Source organism: Sander vitreus, chromosome 2, assembly GCF_031162955.1.
Source record: "Sander vitreus isolate 19-12246 chromosome 2, sanVit1, whole genome shotgun sequence".
NCBI classification, from domain to species: domain Eukaryota; kingdom Metazoa; phylum Chordata; class Actinopteri; order Perciformes; family Percidae; genus Sander; species Sander vitreus.
The window spans coordinates 7185360-7209345 of record NC_135856.1 but is presented as its reverse complement, the minus strand read 5'-3'; the positions used below and the strand labels follow the sequence as shown (position 1 = coordinate 7209345).

The following is a 23986-nucleotide window of genomic DNA, read 5'->3' as shown; positions in this document are numbered from 1 at the left end:
GTAGCCCACTATGTTTTATTTCCGGTGCCCACTTATTTCAGAAGCATTTCAAATTAAATACGCCCCCAAAAAAGCCCGCTTTTACTTGTTGTGCACTGTATCCAGGTTTGTGAACTGTATTTAAGTTATTTTAAAATCATATTGTTTGTGTACAGTAAAGTTACTAAATAATAAGAGGAAAAAACGTTCACATCTGTGTAGCTATTCCTCTGTCTGTCTCTTATATTTCCAGCTTTTATTGGGATGTATCTGGACCTGTATTTCTATATTAGTTGTTGATTTGTCTCTGTACTTTTCAATATGCTAAGTCTCTTGATTCATTGCAACTGGTGGTTAAAACTGATGAACCCGGTATGGTTCACAGGGGTAAGAACTCCACTGCCCCCTGGTGGCTAGCTGCAGGTTTCATTCTCTAATTTCATTGTACAACAGGAGTCCTGACCTATTGTAAACAGAACATTAAGGCTAGTGTGAGAACGATTATCACTTACTACATCTGTTTACATATTTATGTAAGAGCACATTCAAAGTGACATAGGCATATTTACTACCCCCCGACGATTTTAACACTTCTTTCAACGTTTTCTTTTTTCAAGTTTTTGTCGCTTTTTTCAATACATGCAGACATGTCCCAGGGACCTCACTAGATAGTTGGAGATCTCAACCCCCCCCAAATGTTGAACCCAAACTTATGCCCTTGGGCCTATAATAGCCAAATATTTAAAGCAGTAGAATCAATTGTGATTGCACATTTCATACGCAAAGGCAATTTGCAAAACGATATTCTGCATAAAACAACCAGGCAAATTAAAAGGATTGAAATAATACACAAACACAATTCCCAAATTATATTTATTATATTCTGTCCAAGTAAATTCCCAGGTCAGGTCCAGTCTGAAGCTGCAACAACATACTGTACATAACATATTAATCATAGATTATCTACTGTATAACCAACTTGCTTTTACAGTAGATAATAGATAGATAATGTATGATTAAAAAAACGAAATCAATAAAACAATGACATCTTTTTACTAAAACTGTACCCACTCTAGTTGTCTAATCAGTGTAATGACGTGTGGCTCTGTATTCCTATACATTGAGGTTTTGCAGAGAAAGATAGGGACATTAAAGTGGAGACTGAGAAGTCTGTTTCTTGTTGTGTTATACAGTATTTGGGTTTGTTCCCTTTTTTTAACTTACACATACTACATTGCCAGATATGTTTAAATATTTTTAAAATAGGCAAATATAAACGTATGAAGATTAAATCAGGCAGGAGAAGGTCAACAAGTTAAAAACCTTTCACATCTCTGAACAATGCTCACTGAACAAGTCATAGAGCTCATCCAAACCCTTATTGAGCTCCTCTGCTAGCTTGCGGATTTTCTTTCCAAGCGCAGACTTGAAATCCTTCTTCGGCCTCGGATCATTCTTTCCTTGGATGAAGAGATCGATGCCGAGGGCGAAGCCTTCCATCAGCCCAGACGCGTTACTGTTAGCCTCTATGGCCCTGGCACTGGCTCCTCCTGTAGCGGCCAGCTGTACCATCTTTGCTACTTTCACCGAATCCTTCCTGGCTTCACTCAGATCATACAGATCATGCTGCTTTAGCTGCTCTAAGCCCTCGTTGATGAACTTCAAGCAATCCTGAATATTCACCATAAGGTCCTTGTACTCCTGGAAGGTCTTCTCGAGTTTCTTCTTGCTCTGACTGATGTTCGCCTGGAAGAACAGGTTTCTCAATCTGTTATACAGCAGCTTTAAACACACAATGGTAAAATAAAAAGGTAAAACCACTATGTGGGAAATAGCATTGTGTTTATATTTTCTTTTTTTATTATTATTATTATTCTGCTGGCATACAATTTTGTTTGTAGAGAAACAAAGCAATGTTGCTGGAAACTGGTGCAGTCTAGATGTTGCTTTGAGCTTCATCCGGTGCGTTGCTGTCTGCCACAGTGATACCAATGTTTTAAGTTTTACACCTAGTGGCTTTAACTTAAATCATTTGTTGGCCAAAATGACAACACTTGAACAGATCGTATTCCCTGTGTTTTATACAAAAGAAGATTTTAGGTATAGTTTTCTAGTCTTTTTAACCATCATCAGAACACTATAGTCAACACATTTGGTTTCTTTTCTCTTTGTCTGTTATTATTATTATTATTATTATTATTATTATTATTATTATTTACTTTTGGGATCCAGCACCAAACCTTCAAAGCTTTCTAAGAATCTCTGTGAGTTGAGCACGTCCGGTCCTATTTTTCTCTTCGTCTACCATATTCAATACTCTATTTGTGCTCTTTTTGCACCATACCTGCCTGAAGGAATATATTGTGTCAGCTGAGGAACATCTGTCAAAGCTTGGGCATGACATTTTGTCACTAGTGCTTAATGCACGTGCTTTACTTTGACATGCAGCAACACTTATCCTGTACAGCAGAACAGATTAAGTTACATTAAATACAATAAAGTACAAAATAAAGAAAAAACACTCCAAACATTTAAAAACCCTTTATACACCCCATAGACACAAACCACCATCAAAAACATATAATACAGTGTGTTCCCTAGGTTTGTGGCAGACTAAGGGGCACTTATTTGGCAGGGGGTTTAGGTGTCTTCTCTCAAGAAAAGATGTTTTAATAAAAAAAAAATGCAATTTAACATCATTTTGGACCATTATTACCATATCTTTGTTTAAAACAGTAGAAAAGCTATAGTAGATAATGAAAAAATTAAAGCTTTAGTGCGTAACTTTTTGATATTAACGAATGTCCGTTACATTCAAGCCGTTGCCAAATGAGTTGATACAAATCTAATTAAGACTTTCAGCTCCACACAACTCTCTCTGTATTTCTCAGTATGGCAATGTTCAGAAGATTGTGTCGTCCAGCGACTTTCGCGTGCAGAAACTCGAGTGAAGATACCTCTTCTGAAGAGTCCATCATGTTTTTTCAATCCTCCGTGTCCTCCTCGGCTACTAGCAACTGCGTGGAGGAGGGGTGGGTGCTCGTGCATGATCACAGAAGGCTTGTGACTTGTTGTCATTACTTAGAATTCATCACAGGGGCAACAGAAACTACGCACTATAGCTTTAACACTCAAAAAGGACAAAACTTGCCAAAGAAAGCTATGGAGACCAACTACAAATATTTGATGTGAGTAAAGTATTTTGGTTACATTTATTCCACTAAGGTGGTGCACAAAATGGCTTGGGTGCTGGACCTTAACCTTATAATGGTGAAAACCCTGTAATATATATAAATCACTAAAGTTTGTGTAATGTCTGGTCACCTTGTTGGCGATGGCTGCTGATGCGCCAGTGATGCCGCCAGCTGCGGCCATGCCAACCCCGACTGCAGTCAGGGCCAGTGATAATCCCATTGTTACTGGGGCCAGAATCACCCCGGCTGCTGCTGCAACACCTCCTGCTGCAGTTGTAGCTCCTCCTGTGATGCCAGCAATCTTTGCCCCCTTTGAAACCTCAAGATTAAAGGGAGTTGATTATAGATATCTTGTTAAAAGTATTTAATTAGACTAGTGCTGATATGTATCCAGAATACATTGGTTTGAATTAACATATGACTCCTTTCATAAGATTAAGTGCAATATGCATGGCCTTTGATTGGCATATGTGGCCTTTTTACCTTGTCCAAGTTGTCAGCAATGCAGAGCAGCTCAGCAGTGTACCCCTTCAGGTTGTCACCATGTTTAGACAGCAATAAGATGTAACGCTTTATAGCTTTGTTGAGCTGTTCAGCTTCAGCTTTGATGATCCTGGAATGTATTGACATTTTTTTGATTATTATAAGTCAGCTTTAGTTAGAGGAACCTGTCCAGTTGAATCTAAAACAAAGACTTAGTTCGAGTTAAGACAGTTTTTCGGACCAGTCGGTAACCAGAGATGGTAAAAGTACTCACTTCCCATACTCAAGTAGAAGCAGATACTACTCTGGTAAAAGTAGAAGTACTGATTTCACTTCTTTACTCAAAAGTAACAAAGTACAGGCTTGGAAATTTACTTAAAGTATACAAGTAAAAGGAGTCTTGCGAATGACAATAATTTTGTATGCAAAGCTACCTGGACCACACAAATGTTACTAGAGTGCAAGCTGAGGAATTTCAGTGGACATGGAAAAAAGGCTGTTTATATGCCATTGCCTATTGCCATTATAAATGGATGTCTGCCAATAGGTCTACAACATCACATATATGATTATTGTGACAGACTGGGACTCCAGGTTAATAAGATTCTGACTGAGTAGCAAGATATGAATTCAATTGTGATTCTGTGGGAATTCACGGATCAAGTTTCTCTTTTTTAATCTTCCCCTTAACATTTAAAGGAATCTACATGTATGTGTGTGTGCTTAAGAAGTTCCCCATACTTTTAGAGTTACAAATAACAACGACTAAATGCCTTGAATTTTTAATCTTTTTATTTAACCTTTATTTAAGTCGATTGAGAACAAATTCTCATTTGCAAAGATGACCTGTCACATTCACACAGTTCCACATTCATACCTGGAAGCTGCCCAGTACAACCACAGTTTGATCTGCTGGCCACTGAGCAGCTACACTGGAGCGGTTGGGATTAAGGCCTTGCTTAAGGGCACCTCAGTAGTGGTGATGAGGGAGGGACAAGCGCTGCTCTTTCACTTTCCCCACCCAGATTTTATCTTGTCGGTCTGGGGATTGAACAGGTGACTTAAGCTTGCTTCTTTAACCTCTAGGCCCCCACTCCCTGCCGCCGAATCTGTCGAGTCGTCTTGTAGTGGTGCGTCAAGTGCAACGTATATTCCCATCCAATTACAGTAGATTGAATTCGGTATTGATAACATGAAAAATAATAACGGCAACTCCACTGAAATTATTTAAAACTAAAGTAAGGAGCCAATTTTGTAAAATGTAAGGAGTAGAAAGTACCGATATTCATGCTAAAAATGTAAGGCGTAAAAGTAAAAAGTCGGCACAAAAATAAATAGTAAAGTAAAAATATCTGAGTACAGTAAACTTCCCATCTCTGTCGATAACAAGATGCATCATCATTAGCTCGCACCAAGGCCGGTGTGGCTCTAAAATGGCCTTTCATGTATAACATTTTGACCTAAGAATCCCAGTCAGTCTAAAGTGAATTAGAAAATTGGCTGCTGATGAAGACCAAGTGGTTTTAGCTACACTAGCGGCACTGGCGTCCACAGATGGCAATGCTAGTCAGTTGATTGATCACTTTGGTCCAGACAGAACTATCTGAACAACTACTGGATGGGTTGCCATGACATTTGGTACAAATATTTAAGATTTTTGTACTTATTTTATTACAATGATGCACACTAATCAACATTTCTTTAAATGCGCCAGTGTTAGCCAGATGGCTAATTTTCAACTGTAGTCCTAGTTACTTAGCATGCACATCTTTATGGTGGGAAGAAACTGGGGCACCTGGAGGAAACCCACGCAAACACGGGGAGAACATGCAATCTTCACACCGAACGGCCCTGCCCGGACCGTGGAACGAACTCTGAAGTGCCAACTTGCTGTGACGCACTGAGCCACCGTGCCGTGCTCCCCAGAGGGTGAACCAAGAATTCGATGATGACCTGACTTTTCTTCTAGCACCATCAGCACAACTCAAAGTTGTCCTTTATCTTGTGGAATAAGTCAACATTTACTTAAAATGTTGTAAAAACAGTCATGTTCCCAAAGGATGAATCCTATGGACTTCGGTGAACTATTGGATGACTTGATATGAAATTTAGTGTTCATGTTCCTCTATGACCAAAAACCAGCAAGACTAAAGACATTCCCATCAGCCTTAGCTGTGCTTTGTGTTTAGTGCTAATAAGCAAATATTAGCATGCTAACACATTGAACATGGTTAACATTATCTCCGATAAACATCTGCATGTCAGTGTTGCCATGAAGAGCATGTTAGCATATTGATGTTAGCATTATTTAGCTCAAAGCGCCACTGTGCCTCAACCATAGAAATATAAAACATGTAACGATGTACTTACTTTGTTTCTTTCTCTCCTCTATTTTTGAGGTCTTTGCACAGAGAAGTCCAGGCTGCAAGTCAATACAATTTTAGTTCAGTAACAAGTTACCAAACACACTAAGAACACCAAACGTTTTTCTGACTCACGTTTCAGTCCGTATTGCCAGTTGGACAAAGAGATGGCATCCTGATAGAAGAAGACAGGTAAATTCAGCAAAACAAACTATAGTTGTATTCTATTGATATTGTTTAAGTTCGGCCACCACCTGGGAAAATGAGTCACAATCCAGTTTTATTAAGTGAAGATACGTACAAATAACATCTCACAGGTTGGAGGCAGTCTGATGGTTTATTTTCACTTTTTTGTGAAAATAAAAAAACAAATTGGAATGGCAGCCTTCAGAATTTTCGAAATAGGTTTGATTTCTATTACAGATTGACTGTTGATATTGTTGTTATTCTGCCACACATTTAAGAACTTAATGTGGAAATGATTTTCTACCACTCCACCAGTGTTCCCCTGATCCCACTGATCCCCTGTTCCCACTTTTCACAAGCAGTTTTACTTTTGACACTAAATTACAATAAACCTAGCCTGGTTGACACCAGACCCTTCTCAGGTGTAACTGAGAGTGGGTCTGGGGAAGGTTCATTCACAGCTCATTTCCAAAGGGGCATCACCAACTGACGCCGCTCAAATGCCTCTGGGCGCAATTGGATAGTCCTTCAACCAATCAGACCAACGATCCGGGTGACGTAGCAGCTTCAGCGGCATCAACGGGTTGCTGCGCTTCGGTTCCCGTCATGTTGAATGTAAACAAAAAGCTGCTTGCCGTCGCTGCGCTGTCGTCATCGGGTAAAGACCGCCTCAACGGTTGTAATTGGTGCATCGATTTGGAAAAATTGGAAATGGGCTTGAATGGGCTCTTGGCCAGACTGACTTGCAGAGCAAATCAGTCAGGGTTTTCCCAGGCTACAAAAACCTGTTTCTCAACCTAAATGCAGGACTTTTACTTAATAACATTTTGTGATTAAGGATTTGAGTGCTTTCACCACATCTAAATAGATTTTTCCTAAAGTCATATAGGATTACTTGTGGAATATATTTGGGTATAGTTTTGTGACATTTGTGTATAGGTTTAAATACCCTCTTAATTATTCAAACATATACGTACATTTTTAAAACATACATCAATAAGAACTATTTTGTTAATGCATAGGAACAGTTATCCACAAAATGAAATTTTAGAGAAATAATCTAGAATATTTTGTGGTTTCAGTAGCTGTAATATATTCATATTGTACTTATTAACTAGCTGAGTTGCTAATGCTGTATCCTACAGAAACATTTAGGGTTGCTTGTCTTCAAAACATCTATCAGCCTGTTCGAAGAAAATTAATATAATATTATATTATATACATTTCATTTATGCTTTTTTAAACTGGTGGGATTGTAAGGGCTTCTTGCTGTGCCTAGAGTCAAATGATTATGTTTACCCTAGACCCATATTTCCTAAAATTGGGATTTACAAAATACCATGAAATTTTCCTAGCTCACAAAGAAACTGCGGGGAACTTTTGGGATTTCTTTTACTATATGAGTAGATTCTGTCCCACAACATATTGGAAATAAAACATGAAACAACGTTACCTTTACTATTTCCTCAGGTCCATTTCCAGATTCAAATCCTCCGGAGCTCTGTCTAATGATCCACTTCTTTGGTGACACTGGTGGAGGAGTTGAGCTGACCGAACCTCCCTATGTTTCAGTGAAAACACCCTTCATTAAGAGTAGTAATATTTGACAGTGTTATTGCGTGAAAGATACAAATATACTACTAATAATGTTGTTGGTGTGTTGCCTAATGTGTGTTTGACTTTATTAGACTCAAAACGTGCATACATACATATACAGACATGTCTGTTGATGTATTGTATGCAAGTTTTGAATTATGCATCAGAAAAGTTTGGATTGAATGATACATGCAGTATCTGTAATATATTCATATTGTACTTATTAACTAGCTGAGATGCTAACGCTGTATCCTACAGAAACATTTAAGGAAACTGCGGGGAACTGTAATGGCAAAAAATTACACTTAAGCACTGTTCCTTTTAATTCTTATGTTTTCATTAACACATAGCCTTCTCTCAGCATTATTGAAGAAACAGTTTGTCTCCTCTTATCCTGTTGATTAGATCCTGCTTAACTGCTGAGACAAAAAGTCTGGGAGACGAAGCATAGGCCCTTTGTTTAAACTGATAAACTACAAGGACACTATAAACCATCTTCCTTCCCAGATCCGGGTCCTCCCTCTGCCAGTTACGAAGTACGGGAATGTAACCTCAGAGGTGAACTTGGGGGATAGGGGATTAGGTGAAGTGGGTTTATGACGCTTTGGGAGATTTAGAAAGGTATCTGTCAGGATTTTCATCTTTATGTGCATGTTAGCCTTTAACCTGTTAACCTTATCTGGACGCTGTCTGTGAGAAAATGTAAACCCCTGTTGTAGATAGATCATGTTTGAATTGTCACTCCCCTTTTCCCAATGTGCATTTAAGCTCAGTGTTTTCCTTCACTCATTTGAAGAATCGGTACTCACTGAGCTGTTTGTGCTTTTTGTGACTCTGTTATTCTTCCTATATTTGCAAATATATCTTAATAAATACAAAACCCTAACTTGGTTTAGTTCTCCGACTGTCTTATTTGTTACATTCACTAAACTTTGAAACATCTACCCCTGCTGGACCAGAAACTTCCATTACAGAACCTTTGGGATTTCTTTTACTATATGAGTAGATTCTGTCCCACAACATATTGGAAATAAAACATGAAACAACGTTACCTTTACTATTTCCTCAGGTCCATTTCCAGATTCAAATCCTCCGGAGCTCTGTCTAATGATCCAGTTCTTTGGTGACACTGGTGGAGGAGTTGAGCTGACCGAACCTCCCTATGTTTCAGTGAAAACACCCTTCATTAAGAGTAGTAATATTTGACAGTGTTATTGTGTGAAAGATACAAATATACTACTAATAATGTTACTGTGTGTTGCCTAATGTGTGTTTGACTTTATTAGATTCAAAACGTGCATACATACATATACAGACATGTCTGTTGATGTATTGTATGCAAGTTTTGAATTATGCATCACAAAGTTTGGATTGAATGATGCATGCAGTATCTGTTCGGTGTATATGTAAGGAGACAGAGATGGCACAGAGGCGTACAGCACACAGTTTTAATAAAATTATGCCATTAGCCTGCACTTTAATTAGGGATTATATGTCAAGAACAAAGTCAAATTTGAAGTTATCAAAAATAATGATCCCAAAATGATCAATATTAGCCCATGCCCATTCAGAAAAAAACAGATCAATAACAAATATCAAAATTTGATCTCATCTAGGCACCAACCTGTGGAGATTTCGTGGGAGTCTGAGGAGTGGACCTACTTTGCAACAGATTGTCATCCTCAGTGCTGTCTGAGAGGAAAAGCTTTCTCCTTGGCAAGGGAGCTGGTGGGTCTGGCTGCAGAAAGACAGGGGGTGACACATTTAAGCACTGAGGCTGCCAATCACAGGACTTTATTAGGAAAGTATTCATTCACTCCCATTTTGTGATTTTTGAAATTTCTCATTTCCCTCATTTGTCTGAGGTTTAGATTATAATTTATTATGATATAATAATAATATAATAATTATTATTATAATTTATAAAGTTGCCGTTTACAACTTTAATTCAAAGCCTTTTTTTCAGAACTCTGAGCCTACATTAACCACTTAATAGTGTGCATGTATCTAATTAAACATGATCCCAATTGGAGTCCAGTACCCAACCTGACTCTATCAAGATCCCTACAAAAGATTATATTTATTACACATCAGAAAAAGAAAAAAAAAACATTTCATTGCAACTGCTTTGTATATTCTTATCAAAATGTCCTAATCTGAACACTCATCCATACTGCAATATCTATCAAGGTGGACTTGCCAAACACGTCAGACAAGATCTATAACGTCTTTGTAGTTGGCACACTCACGACTTGTTTACTACAGATAGGCGTGGGCCAAGTGTGTTCTTGCTTTCACTTTTGCTCTGAACAAATACCTTGATGACTGCTGTTTCATTTATACCTTTGCAAACTGGATATTATGTAGAAATAAGGTGACACAGATGAAATTGATCTGTTTCAAGCTTTGTGTGTCTGGTTCGTCATTTTCACAGAAAATTAATTCAATGAACTGGTTCAAAATTCTTAAGGTGCTTACACATCAACCAGACGGCCGACCGTCGGCCGAAAAGGCAGTCGGACTGATGAGTCGGGTCCCCCGAGGTCCAAAAATGCCTCAAAACACACTGAGGCGACGCCGACTTGAGCATACGCTCTGCGCGTGCGCGAAACGTAATACGTCTCCATAGTCTCCACAATCTTTTAAACTGACCTTTGTCGATCTAAAATGAAGACAGATTCAGCAACTGCACGGCCTATCTCTCGCTTAAAATGTTCAGAAACACGTTTCGGTGAACTATTTTAGTACAATATGAGATCGTATTCTCAACAAGCCTCCATGACAGTCTGGCTGTGAATTTCCGGAGAAAAAAGACCCACGTGACGCGTTCGTCCAATCCGATCATAGAATGTTAATGGAAACAATACGTATTACGTTTCGTGCACGCGCAGAGCGTACCCTCAAGTCGGCATCGCCTCAGTGTGTTTTGAGGCATTTTTGGACCTCGGGGGACCCGACTGATCAGTCCGACTGCCTTTTCTGCCGACGGTCGGCCATCTGGTTGGTGTGTAAGCACCTTTAAAAGCAAGTATACCTTTTCTCCCTCATTTCAAAATTCAGAAGCTATAAATATGTACATTTTATTCCTTTGACAAGTTTAACTGCTCGACACAAGATGTCTCCTACTTCACTGAAAATTCAATTCTCAGTGTATGTGCACTGGAGGCTTCAAGTGTCTACATTACATTAAATTACATTTTGGACCACCATTTGAAAAGAAACTGAGATTTAAAGGGAGCACAGAGAAACAACTTTCCCTCCACAGCAGATTCATGTGAAAAACTGCCTTTGTAGTGTCAAACTCTGCACATAGATGATTCTGCAGTGAAGCTTGCACACCAAAGTTAAACAACATTATAGGCTAAATACCAAATGTGTGCGTTCACTCAAATTAATTTGTTTAGTAGTATTTGATTGAACACCAATGCAGCTTAACTCTGCCTTTGAAACCGTTAAACCTGATTTAATTATCTAAGTTCTTACCTTTGACATTGTGTAACTTCCCCTGCTGTAATTGAGTTGTTCCACAATCACTCTCCTTTGCTGCTCTTGCTTTCCTTCTCACCATCGACTTCTGAATGCCGATCCCAAAATCTTAGCAGGTTGTACGTGAAGATGATTGACGGTCTACAGCTCGTCTGGTTCATTCAAGCATCTGCATTCTTGTGCTTTACACACCTGTTATGGTTCTGCTGTTGTTAGAATGAAAAGAATTCTCTGAAGTCAAATCCATGTCCAGCAGATAACACAGCACACCTACTGTCAAAAGAACTTCCGACTTGTCATCCCTTCGTTAATAATGACTTTAACGTTATTGCAATGCCAAACAGCGAGTGTTAACTCAACATTTTTAACTTTAACACCTGAAACTTCATTTGGTCTTCTGAACTTAATACATTAATGCATGTTGATGATGTAATAGTTAAACCTGTTTTTCTGAACATATTGTATACATATATATATGAAGATGTATTGGTCACACTCTGAACAAAAACAACAAAGTTAACCTGTGATTCTTGATGTTTAAAAAATTCAAAGCAAATGTCTTTGAGTTTCTGCTCAATAGCTACTTACTCTTAACTCAATTCATTTCTAATACAAACTGAACTATCCTGATTGGAGTCTTGACTGGAGGAGACCAAGAATCAGAATATCAGCTAATTATAATTATGGAGAAGAAGTTGAACAATTTCAATGAAAAACATTTTATTGTGTCGGAATTCGTATTAATATAATGAAGGTTACATTTTCAATATGTGAAAACTGTGTGAAGTGACTCAAATGAGATGACGCATATGACACTGTAGGCTACTTTCAAAATCACATTTCAGACAAACTCTTGGCAGGGCAAACGCTACAGATCTCATGTCCCCTGTATGCGACAGTATGGGTCTGCAGTCATAACACCAGCACAGATTCATCTTACAAAAACATCCTCAAAGTTCTCTTGCTCCATTGTTGAGACGTGTGAAATGGAACTTCCAGAACATTATCTGGTCCAGAAACCCACTTTGATCAACAAAACTGAGCCCTGGTGTTTCCACTGTGGCTGAAGCGTCTTTGTGTTTCGCTGCGCTTTATTTCTTCTCCTCGACAGTCCTGCCAAAGTATTCCTTCTGGAACTGCTGGAACTCCTCCTCTGTGAACAAAGACTGCGACTCCTTGGCCTTCTTGGCGGGTTGCTCTGGCCGATTCCGAGACTGTCTCCCCGAATTGTGGTTCAGGATCTGAATAAGACGGAGAGCAAGTCAACACTGTATGGCAAACTCACTTGTAGACAGCAGACCGAAGCAGAAGCACATGTAAAGTTAAAGTTAAGGGACAATTCAGCGATTTTCAAACGTATCTCTATCTGTCTGAATGAAGGATGAAGCGTTCAAAAAGCCTGCAGTTCTTTCCAGTGTTCTCTGTGTCAGCCGGCCACAGCTCCAAAATCTGCTCTACTTCCGTAACCCACTGACCTCACTGCGGAACGTAAGAACTATAGTGTAAAAGCTACAGAGGTAGCTGGGGGCGCAAGGCTGTTCACCAACTTCCCTGTTCTCTTCTCTTGTATTACAAACTAGCTACGAGTGTAGGATTGGGCATCGAGAACCGATTCCTACTTGGAATCGTTTAGAGGATTTGGTTTCAAATCCGATCATCGCTTCCCAATTTATTTATTTAATATGTTTTTAGAAGCAGCGCTCTAGTGTGGCTTTATTTTACGTTGAAAAAGCCCTGTAAAACTGCGAACCACCACTGAATCAAAATAAAACTTTCCTCTTATTTGTGAAAATAGGCATGTGACCCGTTTCAACTCCACCCCTCAAAGAATTGGAATCGGTAAGAACCGGAATTGAAAGGAAGAATCGGAATTGGAATCAGAATTCATTTAAAATCCTACATTAACCACTTAATAGTGTGCATGTATCTAATTAAACATGATCCCAATTGGAGTCCAGTACCCAACCTGACTCTATCAAGATCCCTACAAAAGATTATATTTAATACACATCAGAAAAAGAAAAAAAACATTTCATTGCAACTGCTTTGTATATTCTTATCAAAATGTCCTAATCTGAACACTCATCCATACTGCAATATCTATCAAGGTGGACTTGCCAAACACGTCAGACAAGATCTATAACGTCTTTGTAGTTGGCACACTCACGACTTGTTTACTACAGATAGGCGTGGGCCAAGTGTGTTCTTGCTTTCACTTTTGCTCTGAACAAATACCTTGATGACTGCTGTTTCATTTATACCTTTTCAAACTGGATATTATGTAGAAATAAGGTGACACAGATGAAATTGATCTGTTTCAAGCTTTGTGTGTCTGGTTCGTCATTTTCACAGAAAATTAATTCAATGAACTGGTTCAAAATTCTTAAGGTGCTTACACATCAACCAGACGGCCGACCGTCGGCCGAAAAGGCAGTCGGACTGATGAGTCGGGTCCCCCGAGGTCCAAAAATGCCTCAAAACACACTGAGGCGACGCCGACTTGAGCATACGCTCTGCGCGTGCGCGAAACGTAATACGTCTCCATAGTCTCCACAATCTTTTAAACTGACCTTTGTCGATCTAAAATGAAGACAGATTCAGCAACTGCACGGCCTATCTCTCGCTTAAAATGTTCAGAAACACGTTTCGGTGAACTATTTTAGTACAATATGAGATCGTATTCTCAACAAGCCTCCATGACAGTCTGGCTGTGAATTTCCGGAGAAAAAAGACCCACGTGACGCGTTCGTCCAATCAGCTGCCGGTTTTCATTTTCTGGGAAACGATCATAGACTGTTAATGGAAACAATACAGAGAAGCGCCGCCTGCCGCTATGGAGACGTATTACGTTTCGCGCACGCGCAGAGCGTACGCTCAAGTCGGCATCGCCTCAGTGTGTTTTGAGGCATTTTTGGACCTCGGGGGACCCGACTGATCAGTCCGACTGCCTTTTCTGCCGACGGCCGGCCGTCTGGTTGGTGTGTAAGCACCTTTAAAAGCAAGTATACCTTTTCTCCCTCATTTAAAAATTCAGAAGCTATAAATATGTACATTTTATGTTATGTACAACTGCAAACTGATTTTTTTTTGTGTACAATAATGTACTGAACTGATATTCAGCCGTATTCAGCCAGAGAGAGGCAGAGGGAGGCTGCAGCTGTAGCGGTGGAGGATATGGTCGGCGGCCTGGGAGCCTCCAGAACCTGAGCTGCTACAATTGGTGGTGCCTCGGCTCAAACGGCCCCCCCCGATATCAACAGTATGATCACAGTATCCAACAAAAACCGCACATGCCTGCCCATTTGTGCGTTACTGTGCATGAAAGTTTTACTCCCTCACTTGGACAGAGGTGTGCCTGAGCTAAACTGGAAAAAAAGACAACCAAGACCAGCAAGAGGTTTTTGGGCTTTTCTATGCTCAGGCGTGTTTTCACATCTTCCTCAGTGAATTAAGGATTTATTTTGACCAAACCAGAGCTGGTGATTGTTGAAACAGTGGAAAGACTAACTAATGGCTCTTATATACTAGACGCAGCCCAGCTGGCGCGTGCAAATGTGACGTCATGGGATCGCTGTGATCGCGACACTAGTTGCAGTCTCCTCCTGAACAGAGGTGGCGCTAATGAGCAAAGGCTACCGACGTTGCTCTTTCTACCGACTAGAAGAATAAGAAAAAGGTAAACAAGGGCAGAACTGGCAGCAGCATTGCCGTCAATGCTTCGATTTGATCCGATGATCTACCGGCAGGATATTACCTCATTTTGACGTCACGATGGCGCACGCCACCTTGGATGCGGCTAGTATACAGCACGTTTAAGACTGTGTTGGTGACTTTTATTCCGTTTCTGTCCTGATTGAATGAAGTGTGTTTTATGATGAGTTAACAAGGCAATTGGTCTGGTCTTGGTTCGGTGAAAGAGACAAACTTGAAGGTGTACGGTTGTGTTTTTTCTGTTTACGTGTAAGTGTATTTCCTTTCTTGAAATTTTGTGAATTTATTTTGTTAACTAAAAGAGGCTGAGAGATCTTTCTTACCTTCGAAGTGTCCGAATCTGTTGCTTTGTAGCCAGTTTCCATGAAGTACTTGAGGTTATCGCTCATGTGACTCTTCCCCTGCTTCTTCCTGAACTCCTCTACAATCGACACCAAAGAGGAAGAGGTCATTTAGAGTAGGAAGGCAAAACACCAGAGGGCCTCGAACACTGCAATTACATTAACTATGAATGCTGTTAAGATAAAATGTTCTATTGTCAGCTGCACATTTGTGAAAAAAAACACAACACCGATGCTGTGCAGGACTATAAGCGGACTAGTCTCGCTTTGCCAGACCCTCCTCCACAGAGCTGCAGAGGAGGGTCTGGCTAGTCCACACAGCATTCCGGGATGGGAGAAAAACGAGCTCTGGTTTATTGGCATTTCGTTAAACCAATCACAATCGTCCTGGGCGGCGCTAAGCACCGGACGGAGCAACAGTGCCTCTGCAAAATAGCCTCGGGAAGTTCAAAAGTTGTTTTAGTCGTGCAACAGAAAACTCAGATTGGACAGATAGTCTCGCTAGCTGTCTGGATTTACCCTGCAGAGATCTGAGGAGCAGTTAAAGGACAATTCCGGTGCAAAATGAACCTAGGGGTTAATAACAAATGGGTACCGAGTCGACCGTTCTCTGGGACATGTTTTAATGCTAATCGAATGTGACCCGTTTTAGCGCAGACACTTATAATGAAAAGATAGTTTATAAAGACAGTACGGTTCGGTATACAGGCAGGCGGCATCTTGGGAAAACAGTCACGACCAGTCGAACTACGAACGCCATGCAACCAGTAACATAGCTCAAGTACGGCGTTCGTCTTTTGACTGGTCGTGACTGTTTTCCCAAGATGCCACCTGCCTGTATACCGAACAGTACTTTATAATCTCTTTTTAATAAACTGTCTGTACACTTACAAAGTTCTCAATGCTTTGGTTTACATGTAGGGACCCTCATTATGCTACCGTGGAAGTGTGGTGCTATTTTAAGCCTTGTTAGTGGTAGAGAAATAGCGATTTCTTTTTACTTTCGCATGCCCTGACGACTAGCGTTATAAGCTAATTAGCGGTTTGCGCTAAAACTGGTCATATTCGATTAGCATGAAAACAAATCCCAGAGAATGGTCAGCTCGGTACACGTGTTATTAACCCCTAGGTTCATTTTGACCCGGAATTGTCCTTTAACCATAGTCCTCATGAATCCACCGGAGTTTAAAATTACAACACAAAGAAAGCGGAAGGTCCAGCGGCACCTGAACAATCCCGGAAATGAAACGTCGTTGATATAGACTATGAGCGGACTGACCCACTGCAGACTTGATTCTCTTGTCTTTGACTGTAGCTTTGCTCTTGCCAGGACCCAGGCGACCCTGCAGCCGTTTGACCTGCTTGGTGACTCCCTGTCGCTTCGTGCTCACCAGCTCCATTACCTTGGCCGAGCTGGGGGTCTGCTGCTTCTTCTTTTGGACTTTTTTGACATCTAGGACATAGAGAAAGGCAGAAAACCAAAGTCAATGCATTTCTCTGTGTAGACTACTAACCGTAACACATTTTGGAATGATTTGGATATAGTACAGTATACTTTATTTAATACAATAAAATATTTAACCATACATTTTGGTGGGTTTACTTCACAAAACACATACATTTAATTAGTTTTTCTCAGTTTCTGAATGCTAAAAAAGTATACATTTGTTTGTTTTGTACAAGTAAAATAGATTAGAACTACCTATTATAATACCTCTTTAACTTGTAGTGGGTTGTTTTTGAATTACATGATCAATTATAATGAAAAAAAGAATTTTTTATTTTATGACAGCAGCAGTGAGGGAAAACGTTAACCACGTCTATACCCAAACTGTAAGGATGAAACAACACTCCAAACTACCAACATTGGGGGAGCGTGCCTATGTTCCCACATTTCTAAGATTGTTTTCAAAATTAGGCCCTATGTTCGCCTAACCCCTAACCCACCCTAACCCTAGAAGCTTGAGCTGCTCTCTCCTCTCTCTTTCCATTTGTGTGCATCCTAGTCCCAGAAATGTTACTAGTCCTTATGTTTTTTTCACCCAGCACATATCCAAGGATTAGGATGGCACCAAGATCTTGGTTGCAGCTGTCGCCGTGGTCCTGCTGCACTCCCTGCTACACCCTGCTACGCTCTGCGGTGCCCTGCAGTGTCCTGCTGAACCCTGCTGCTTCCTGCTACGTACAGCTATGCTCTGCCACGCTACATCCTGTAACGCCCTGCAGTGCCCTGCTATGCCACGAACTACTACGACTACCATTTTTAGTCACTGTTCCATTATCTTTATTGTGACTATTATTGCCACTGTTCATCATATCCCCAACCGGCACCGTCAGACACCGACTACTAAGAGCCTGGGTCTGCCGAGGTTTCTTCCTAAAGGGAGTTTTTCCTCGCCACTGTCGCACTAAATGCTTGCTCTTGGGGGAATTACTAGAATCGTTGGGGCTTTGTAAACTATAGTGTGGTCTAGACCTACCATATCTGTAAAGTATTATGATTTGATACTATAAATAAAATTGAATTGAATTGAATTGAAGGGAAATGTAGGAACACAAGACCTAATTTTGAAAATGTCCTAGAAATGTGGGAACATAGGGCTGACCCCAACACTGGTCTCGGCAGACAGATGGGCGCTGATGTCCAATGCTAGCTAACTGTTAGCCAACTGTAATAACGCTAGAAAGCCTAAAGGCTAAACTGACCTTTAATATCATCGTTCAGCAGCTCCAGTCCTCTCCTGATTAACGACGCCGACATCCTGATTTAATAATATCAGGTTTAGTTCAAATGACTAACGTTAAAAGCTACATCGAGAAGAAATCGCCTTCAATTCTGAACAGAAACGCGTGTGAATCTATCAACATCCGGTAAGCTACTCCTGTGCACCACTTGAAAGCAACCGGCTGGAAAACAGTCCAAGATGTGTAAAGTTCCCCCTTGGGAACTTCTTACTCCTATGCCTACCCTATTATGTTAATAGGCTACTCCCACTACTACTAAGCCGTCTACTACTACTCAGGGGCGCCGCCAGGAATTATGGGCCCCATGACAAAAAATCAAATTGGGCCCCCTCTGCGCAGCTGTTGTCACCACATCTCTAGGACCTAACTGTCCCATCAAAAGCTTTACATAACTCTAATTAAAGGCTTGCAACTGTCTTGCTTCTTGTAGTTCCATACAGTTGATATTGTCTGTATCTTACATGCAGGCTCAGGTAAGCTACTCACTGTTTCCAACTATCCAGCATCCAGTACAGACAGTAGGTTGTTGTTTTTTATTTTATTTCATAATGGTCATTATGTGAGAAAATAATTGTTATTAATGTGTTTGAATTTCTGTCATTAATAAATATTTCATTTTCTTTTTTGTAATGGTAAAAAGAGCAAGAGAGACAGAGAAATCCCCACAGACTCCCTGCAATGATGCTAACAGGCATGTCATTGAACACAATGTTGCTCACCTTCTTCACTGGGACAGGGAGGGGCACAGTTAGGGGGAGACTGGGGTGCTGCTGACTCATCTGTTGTTAAGTCTGCTAAAAGGGGCAGGGACAATGATTTAATATGAATATCTTGCTAAACGTTTCCCTGCACTGATTAAATGGTGATTAAAGGTAGGCTAACACTAGTCTGTAGCTAGCTAGCTTATTTCGCTATGGACATTAAGCCAATAGGTTAATACCACTAACAGACTATAGGCTACCCACCTTTCTTGGTGAAAAATTGAGTTACAGTTTGACACCCTTTCCTTTGTCTTTCCTCTCTCTCTTTTCTCTCTTTCCTTTTTTGAAAACCAGATTTTGATTTAACGTTTCTTGGTAACACTGTGGTCACTGTAGGTCTGGCGCATCTACTGACTCCAACTAAACACCGTCACTGAGTGTGCTAAGGCAGGACCAATCCATTTCATGCAGATACAGGGGGGTGGTCGGTCTATATGGATGTTTACTTTTTGGTCAATGGGGATATTTAACTTTTACTGCCAAAAACAAGTAAAAACAAATAGATCATTAATTGTATTATTATATTTGAAATATATATACACTCTGAATGATGATGGTTTAATCATTTTATATTAGTTTTTACTTATTTTTTGGGGCCCCTGTCAGTCATGGGCCCTTGGAATTGTCCTAACTTTTCCGGAGCCCCTACTTATAATAATTAACTAACTAATTAATGAACTACTACTACTACTACTACTACTACTACTACTACTACAACTAATAATAATAATAATAATAATAATAATAATAATACATTTAATTTGACTAGCCTAACAATTTGAACAAATTGAGGGAGCATCGGTGTCCCTCAACAAAGAAAAGCACCAACAGAGCAAATTCCACACTAGAATATGTTCAGAGAAAAAGAAAAGTATGAAACAATGGATTGCAGACTTAAGAGGAGCACACATTATCAGCAGCTGTAGCATAGCCTTCTATGGCAAAACAAGTGTTTTATGTGCAGTAAAATGTCATGAGAAGAAGAAAGTTGTCCACAAATGTGTTTAAGAATCAATTTGAATTGTGCATGGTTGTGAATATTTTATGGAGCGGGTAGAGTATAACCTATTACAAGAGGAGGGGACATTAAAGCCTAAATAATTATCCTACATCTTGGAAAAATCAAATACTTTTATTTTGGCTATGACTATGTTATGCCTATAGGTTACATACTTTCCGTAACAAACATTATTTGGCTGCCTTTAAGAATTTAAATAAACAAATAGATAAATAAATATCCAAACTCATCTGAGAGTAAACACTAAAAAAAGACCTGCAGCGTCACAACAAAGTTAACAAAGTTAATCCAGTGTGTATGTTGCTGCATCGGGTCAGAAATGAATGAATGCAGAGAGCTGTAAGTGAGTGTCTGTCACTTTGGAATAATACTTTGGACTAATAGGCTACCTACTTCAAATTGCAGTAGGGGTACAACTAAATGTGATGTGATTGTGCAGTGACTTGTAGGCTTATTTGTAAATGTATGCACGAGTTACACAGTTTACAGAATAGTAACAGAAGTATAGTTGCTGATTACAAAGCTGTCACAATTAGTGTAACGCCGCGTCACAGGTTCCAATCACTTTCAGCTGTTGCACAGTGCTCTCTCTCTCTCTCTCTCTCTCTCTCTCTCGCACAATCAGATCGATCAGTGGCCTATAGTAAACTTTTGTAGCCTAGTCTATCTCTCCAGAGTTAACCATGGCGCTTCAAGCGAGAGCTCTGGTCACCTCTAAATGGCTCGCGGAGGCTGTGAAGGTCCGGGGGAAAATGCGTATCTTGGACACTTCTTGGTTTTTGCCCAAACTGCGACGCAACGCCAGGAGCGAGTTCAAGAAGAGGCACATCCCGGGCGCAGCTTTCTTTGACATAGATGAGTGTTGTGATAAAACCTCTCCTCTGGACCACATGCTCCCGTCGGAGGAGATTTTTGCCGATTATGTAGGGAATTTGGGAATAGAGCGCGACACGCACGTCGTGGTGTACGACGCCAGCAAGTTCGGCGCGTTCTCGGCGCCCCGGGTGTGGTGGATGTTTCGGGTGTTCGGGCACAGCGCGGTCTCGTTGCTCAACGGGGGGCTCGGGAACTGGGAGCTGGAGGGTCGAGCAGTGAGTGACCAGTGCGTCAGACCAACACCGTCCGAGTTTAAAGCCTCCCTGAACCGCTCCTGGATCAAGAGCTATGAGGATATCCTGAATAACCTGGACACCAAAAGGTTCCAGGTGGTGGACGCCAGGCCTGCAGGCAGGTTCAGAGGACTGGACCCGGAACCCAGAGACAGTGAGTTGTCTGCAGTTATGACAGTGTTATGTTAGGGAGCAGCTCTAAATCATGGATCCCATTCACAGGACGCGTTTATTACCTGTATCATTTATAAGAGATGACGTAGGCAATACAAACAAATGTGGGATCCTTAGTCCCATGGTTAAAAAATGACTCTTTAAAGGTTTAAAGAAGACAGTGAGATATTGTGTGATATAGGCATACAACATGAACTCAAACTAGGTTTATTTCTCCCATCAAACCGCAACACTGGATTCTGGTTTGAGGCTTGTTTTACTTGCCCTCTTTAGTAACTGCCCCACGAATAATTAATCCATAGCCTTATTGATCGCACAAATCCAGTTACATGTGTTTGAGCCTCACTGATCAGATGCTGTTCACTCATTGATCAGATCCGTAGAAGCAGATATACCGACACTCATTCATTATGCAAAATCTATATCTATATTCAAGTCAATGAACTATGTCCCAATGACAACAAAAACGTAACTCATTTTGTTTGTTTAAACACTTTAAAGCAAGTATTCCTTCATACCTGGAGCCCCGGTACCTGAGTAACACACATGGAGCTACAAATTGAAATAACATTGCTATTGTTATTAACTTTTCAGAACATAGTAGGCTATAAACATAAATTATATATATATATATATATATATATTTTTTTTTACATTTATTTGTTATTTTCAATCAGTTTATATACTTTTAAATACAATATTTGAATAATGTACTGACTTACACACAAACTACTGTGAGTGCTGAATGGCTGGCACTTTAACCAAACACAAATTAGTCAGCACAGAGCTTAGTGAATGATAAAGACATGCATTTTATCTACTGACCCACTTGCACACACACACACACACACGCACACACACACACACACACACACACACACACACACACACTGCAGGACAGTAGAAGGTAGAGTGAATGGCCTAGAATGTAGATATTGGCCCTTAGATATGTTGATCTTTACAGAAAGTCTACAGTGATAAGACACCCATAGTACGTGCCTTATCTTATTCCATACACCCCCCCACCCCCTCCCACTCACACACACACACACACACACACACACACACACACACACACACACACACACACACACAGACACATGTGTATGGTGCTGTGCCCATCCACATGTGAAACTCCTTTTGTAAAAGCAGTCTCAGCACTGAACCTTGACCTCAGGCTAACTGAAATGTTGTCAATGAAAATGTTTTCCCTTTGTGTCAAATCAGGCGAAGGATTCCCCTCCCCCTGTATAGTGGAAAAAAAAAAAAAACATGAACTCAAATCACCAACTCTAAAAGTTTATAACTAATCCTGATGAGTTTCTTCAATTAACATCGTTTGTGGTGCAGGGCTTTTTTTTGTTCTAGGTGTTCCTGTTAATCTGTCCATCTCCTGTAAATTGCCTATTAAAAGTTAGCATACGTTAAGTGGCCTACATTATAAATTAATATATCTCACTCTCTTTCTATTCTCTCTTTCTGATCGACAGACACAGAGCCAGGCCATATCCCCGGCTCCATCAACATGCCCTTCCACTCCTTTCTGTCCCCATCGGGTCACTTCCTGCCCAAGGAGCATCTCCAGGTTCTGTTCTCCCAGGCTGGCGTGGACCTCAGCCACCCTATTTGTGTCTTGTGTGGCTCGACCGTGACTGCGTGTATCGTGGCGCTGGCGGCTCACGAGTGCGGGCACCCGGGGGTGTCGGTGTACGACGGCGGGTGGTCGGAGTGGTACACCCGCGCCATGCCCGAGCACGTCATATCTGAAGGACGAGGGAAACATTTGTGATTGGTTCAGGATAGCAGGAGGTGTGGTTGGTGGGTTAAGACTGGATCAGACTGGTACTGGAGGACAAGAAAAGAATGGTGATGTTCTTTGATTGCTTTTGAGTGCCAAGGTTTAAAAGAATAGTTTGACATTTTGGGAAATACTTTCTGCTTATTCTGTTTATTTGCTGTCTTGGCAAGAATTAGATGAGAAGATTGATACCACTCTAATATCTGAATGCTAAATATGAAGATATAGCTAGCCTGACTATGTTCACAGTTCTAGAAAATCTGCCATCCAGCACTATTGTATTAGACTAATTTAACACGTTATATCTTGTTTGTTTAATCCGTGCACAAAAAGAAATGGAAAAAGAGCCAGAGCCATGCTAGCTGTTTTTTTTCTGCCCCCAGTCTTTATGCTATGCTAAGCTCATATTCTCATTTAATTCTCAGCAAAATCAAAATCAAACTATTCCTTTGACATAAAAAACAAACAATGGGTAATCCAAGTATACATCACTAAGGGACATTTCTTTTGTTCCAAACACCTTAGATGACTTGACTAAAGAGTTGGCAATATGTGAACACTAAACTTGACTTTATAATCTGTTTTGAAACCGGAAAAGATTTGTTTACAGCTGTAATGCTTATGTTGGAATAAATTATAGATGAACAATCTCATGTACTTTTACTCTTCATGAAATATATGTAAGTATACATTTTGAGGGGCTTTAAGTTAGAAGGTACACAAAACTGACCTGAGAGCAGCGTTTAGTTTGGCAAGCTGGTAGAAAAGTGTGCTTTAAATTTGACCTTTGGACTTCAGACCTTTGAGCAGATTGCTGATTAGACAAACGTATACACACACACACACACACACACACACACACACACACACACACACACACACACACACACACGCACGCACACACACACGCTCGCACACACGCGCACACAAGTTGCACAAAAATTAGTCAAATAATTCTTCTACTTCTTCATCTCTGCCGTTCCAGCCTGAGGGAGTAGCCGTCTCGTCCTGGCCCTAACTGGTGAGCGTGTTGATCTGATAA

General features: G+C 40.4%; 3 protein-coding genes across 3 annotated transcripts; 1 reads left to right on the top strand and 2 right to left on the bottom strand.

Moving 5' to 3' along the window:
• Positions 1 to 838: 838 nt before the first annotated feature.
• LOC144530986 (apolipoprotein L3-like) lies at positions 839 to 11504 on the bottom strand. Its single transcript, XM_078270842.1, has 9 exons — positions 11285 to 11504; positions 9426 to 9539; positions 8854 to 8961; positions 7659 to 7766; positions 6155 to 6194; positions 6027 to 6078; positions 3657 to 3786; positions 3304 to 3492; positions 839 to 1725 (listed from the first exon to the last, which is right to left on the bottom strand). Exons 1-9 carry the CDS (start codon positions 11291 to 11293, stop codon positions 1306 to 1308), a joined length of 1170 nt encoding a protein of 389 aa, XP_078126968.1. The 5' UTR covers positions 11294 to 11504; the 3' UTR covers positions 839 to 1305.
• A 486-nt stretch (positions 11505 to 11990) lies between these two features.
• On the bottom strand, positions 11991 to 18232 carry rps19bp1 (ribosomal protein S19 binding protein 1). Its single transcript, XM_078274855.1, has 4 exons — positions 18046 to 18232; positions 16619 to 16792; positions 15322 to 15419; positions 11991 to 12528 (listed from the first exon to the last, which is right to left on the bottom strand). The coding sequence occupies exons 1-4, from the start codon at positions 18098 to 18100 to the stop codon at positions 12379 to 12381; spliced, it is 477 nt and encodes a 158-aa protein (XP_078130981.1). The 5' UTR covers positions 18101 to 18232; the 3' UTR covers positions 11991 to 12378.
• Positions 18233 to 20460: 2228 nt separating this feature from the next.
• On the top strand, positions 20461 to 23594 carry LOC144533470 (3-mercaptopyruvate sulfurtransferase-like). The gene is made up of 2 exons (XM_078274843.1): positions 20461 to 21126; positions 22637 to 23594. The coding sequence occupies exons 1-2, from the start codon at positions 20547 to 20549 to the stop codon at positions 22933 to 22935; spliced, it is 879 nt and encodes a 292-aa protein (XP_078130969.1). The 5' UTR covers positions 20461 to 20546; the 3' UTR covers positions 22936 to 23594.
• The last annotated feature ends 392 nt before the right edge of the window (positions 23595 to 23986 follow it).

What these genes read in the sequence shown, in the direction of transcription:
- rps19bp1 (XM_078274855.1), bottom strand. Translation starts at nt 18,100, where the DNA reads ATGTCGGCGTCGTTAATCAGGAGAGGACTGGAGCTGCTGAACGATGAT. An exon ending in GAGAATCAAGTCTGCAGTGG is followed by an intron (nt 15,420 to 16,618) that starts GTCAGTCCGCTC and finishes TGTCGATTGTAG; the next exon opens with AGGAGTTCAGGAAGAAGCAG. An exon ending in CAGATTCGGACACTTCGAAG is followed by an intron (nt 12,529 to 15,321) that starts GTAAGAAAGATC and finishes CGTCTTATTCAG; the next exon opens with ATCCTGAACCACAATTCGGG.
- LOC144530986 (XM_078270842.1), bottom strand. An exon ending in GACCTGAGGAAATAGTAAAG is followed by an intron (nt 6,195 to 7,658) that starts GTAACGTTGTTT and finishes TTCTTCTATCAG; the next exon opens with GATGCCATCTCTTTGTCCAA. An exon ending in CTGGCAATACGGACTGAAAC is followed by an intron (nt 6,079 to 6,154) that starts GTGAGTCAGAAA and finishes ATTGACTTGCAG; the next exon opens with CCTGGACTTCTCTGTGCAAA.
- LOC144533470 (XM_078274843.1), top strand. Translation starts at nt 20,547, where the DNA reads ATGGCGCTTCAAGCGAGAGCTCTGGTCACCTCTAAATGGCTCGCGGAG. An exon ending in GGACCCGGAACCCAGAGACA is followed by an intron (nt 21,127 to 22,636) that starts GTGAGTTGTCTG and finishes TCTGATCGACAG; the next exon opens with ACACAGAGCCAGGCCATATC.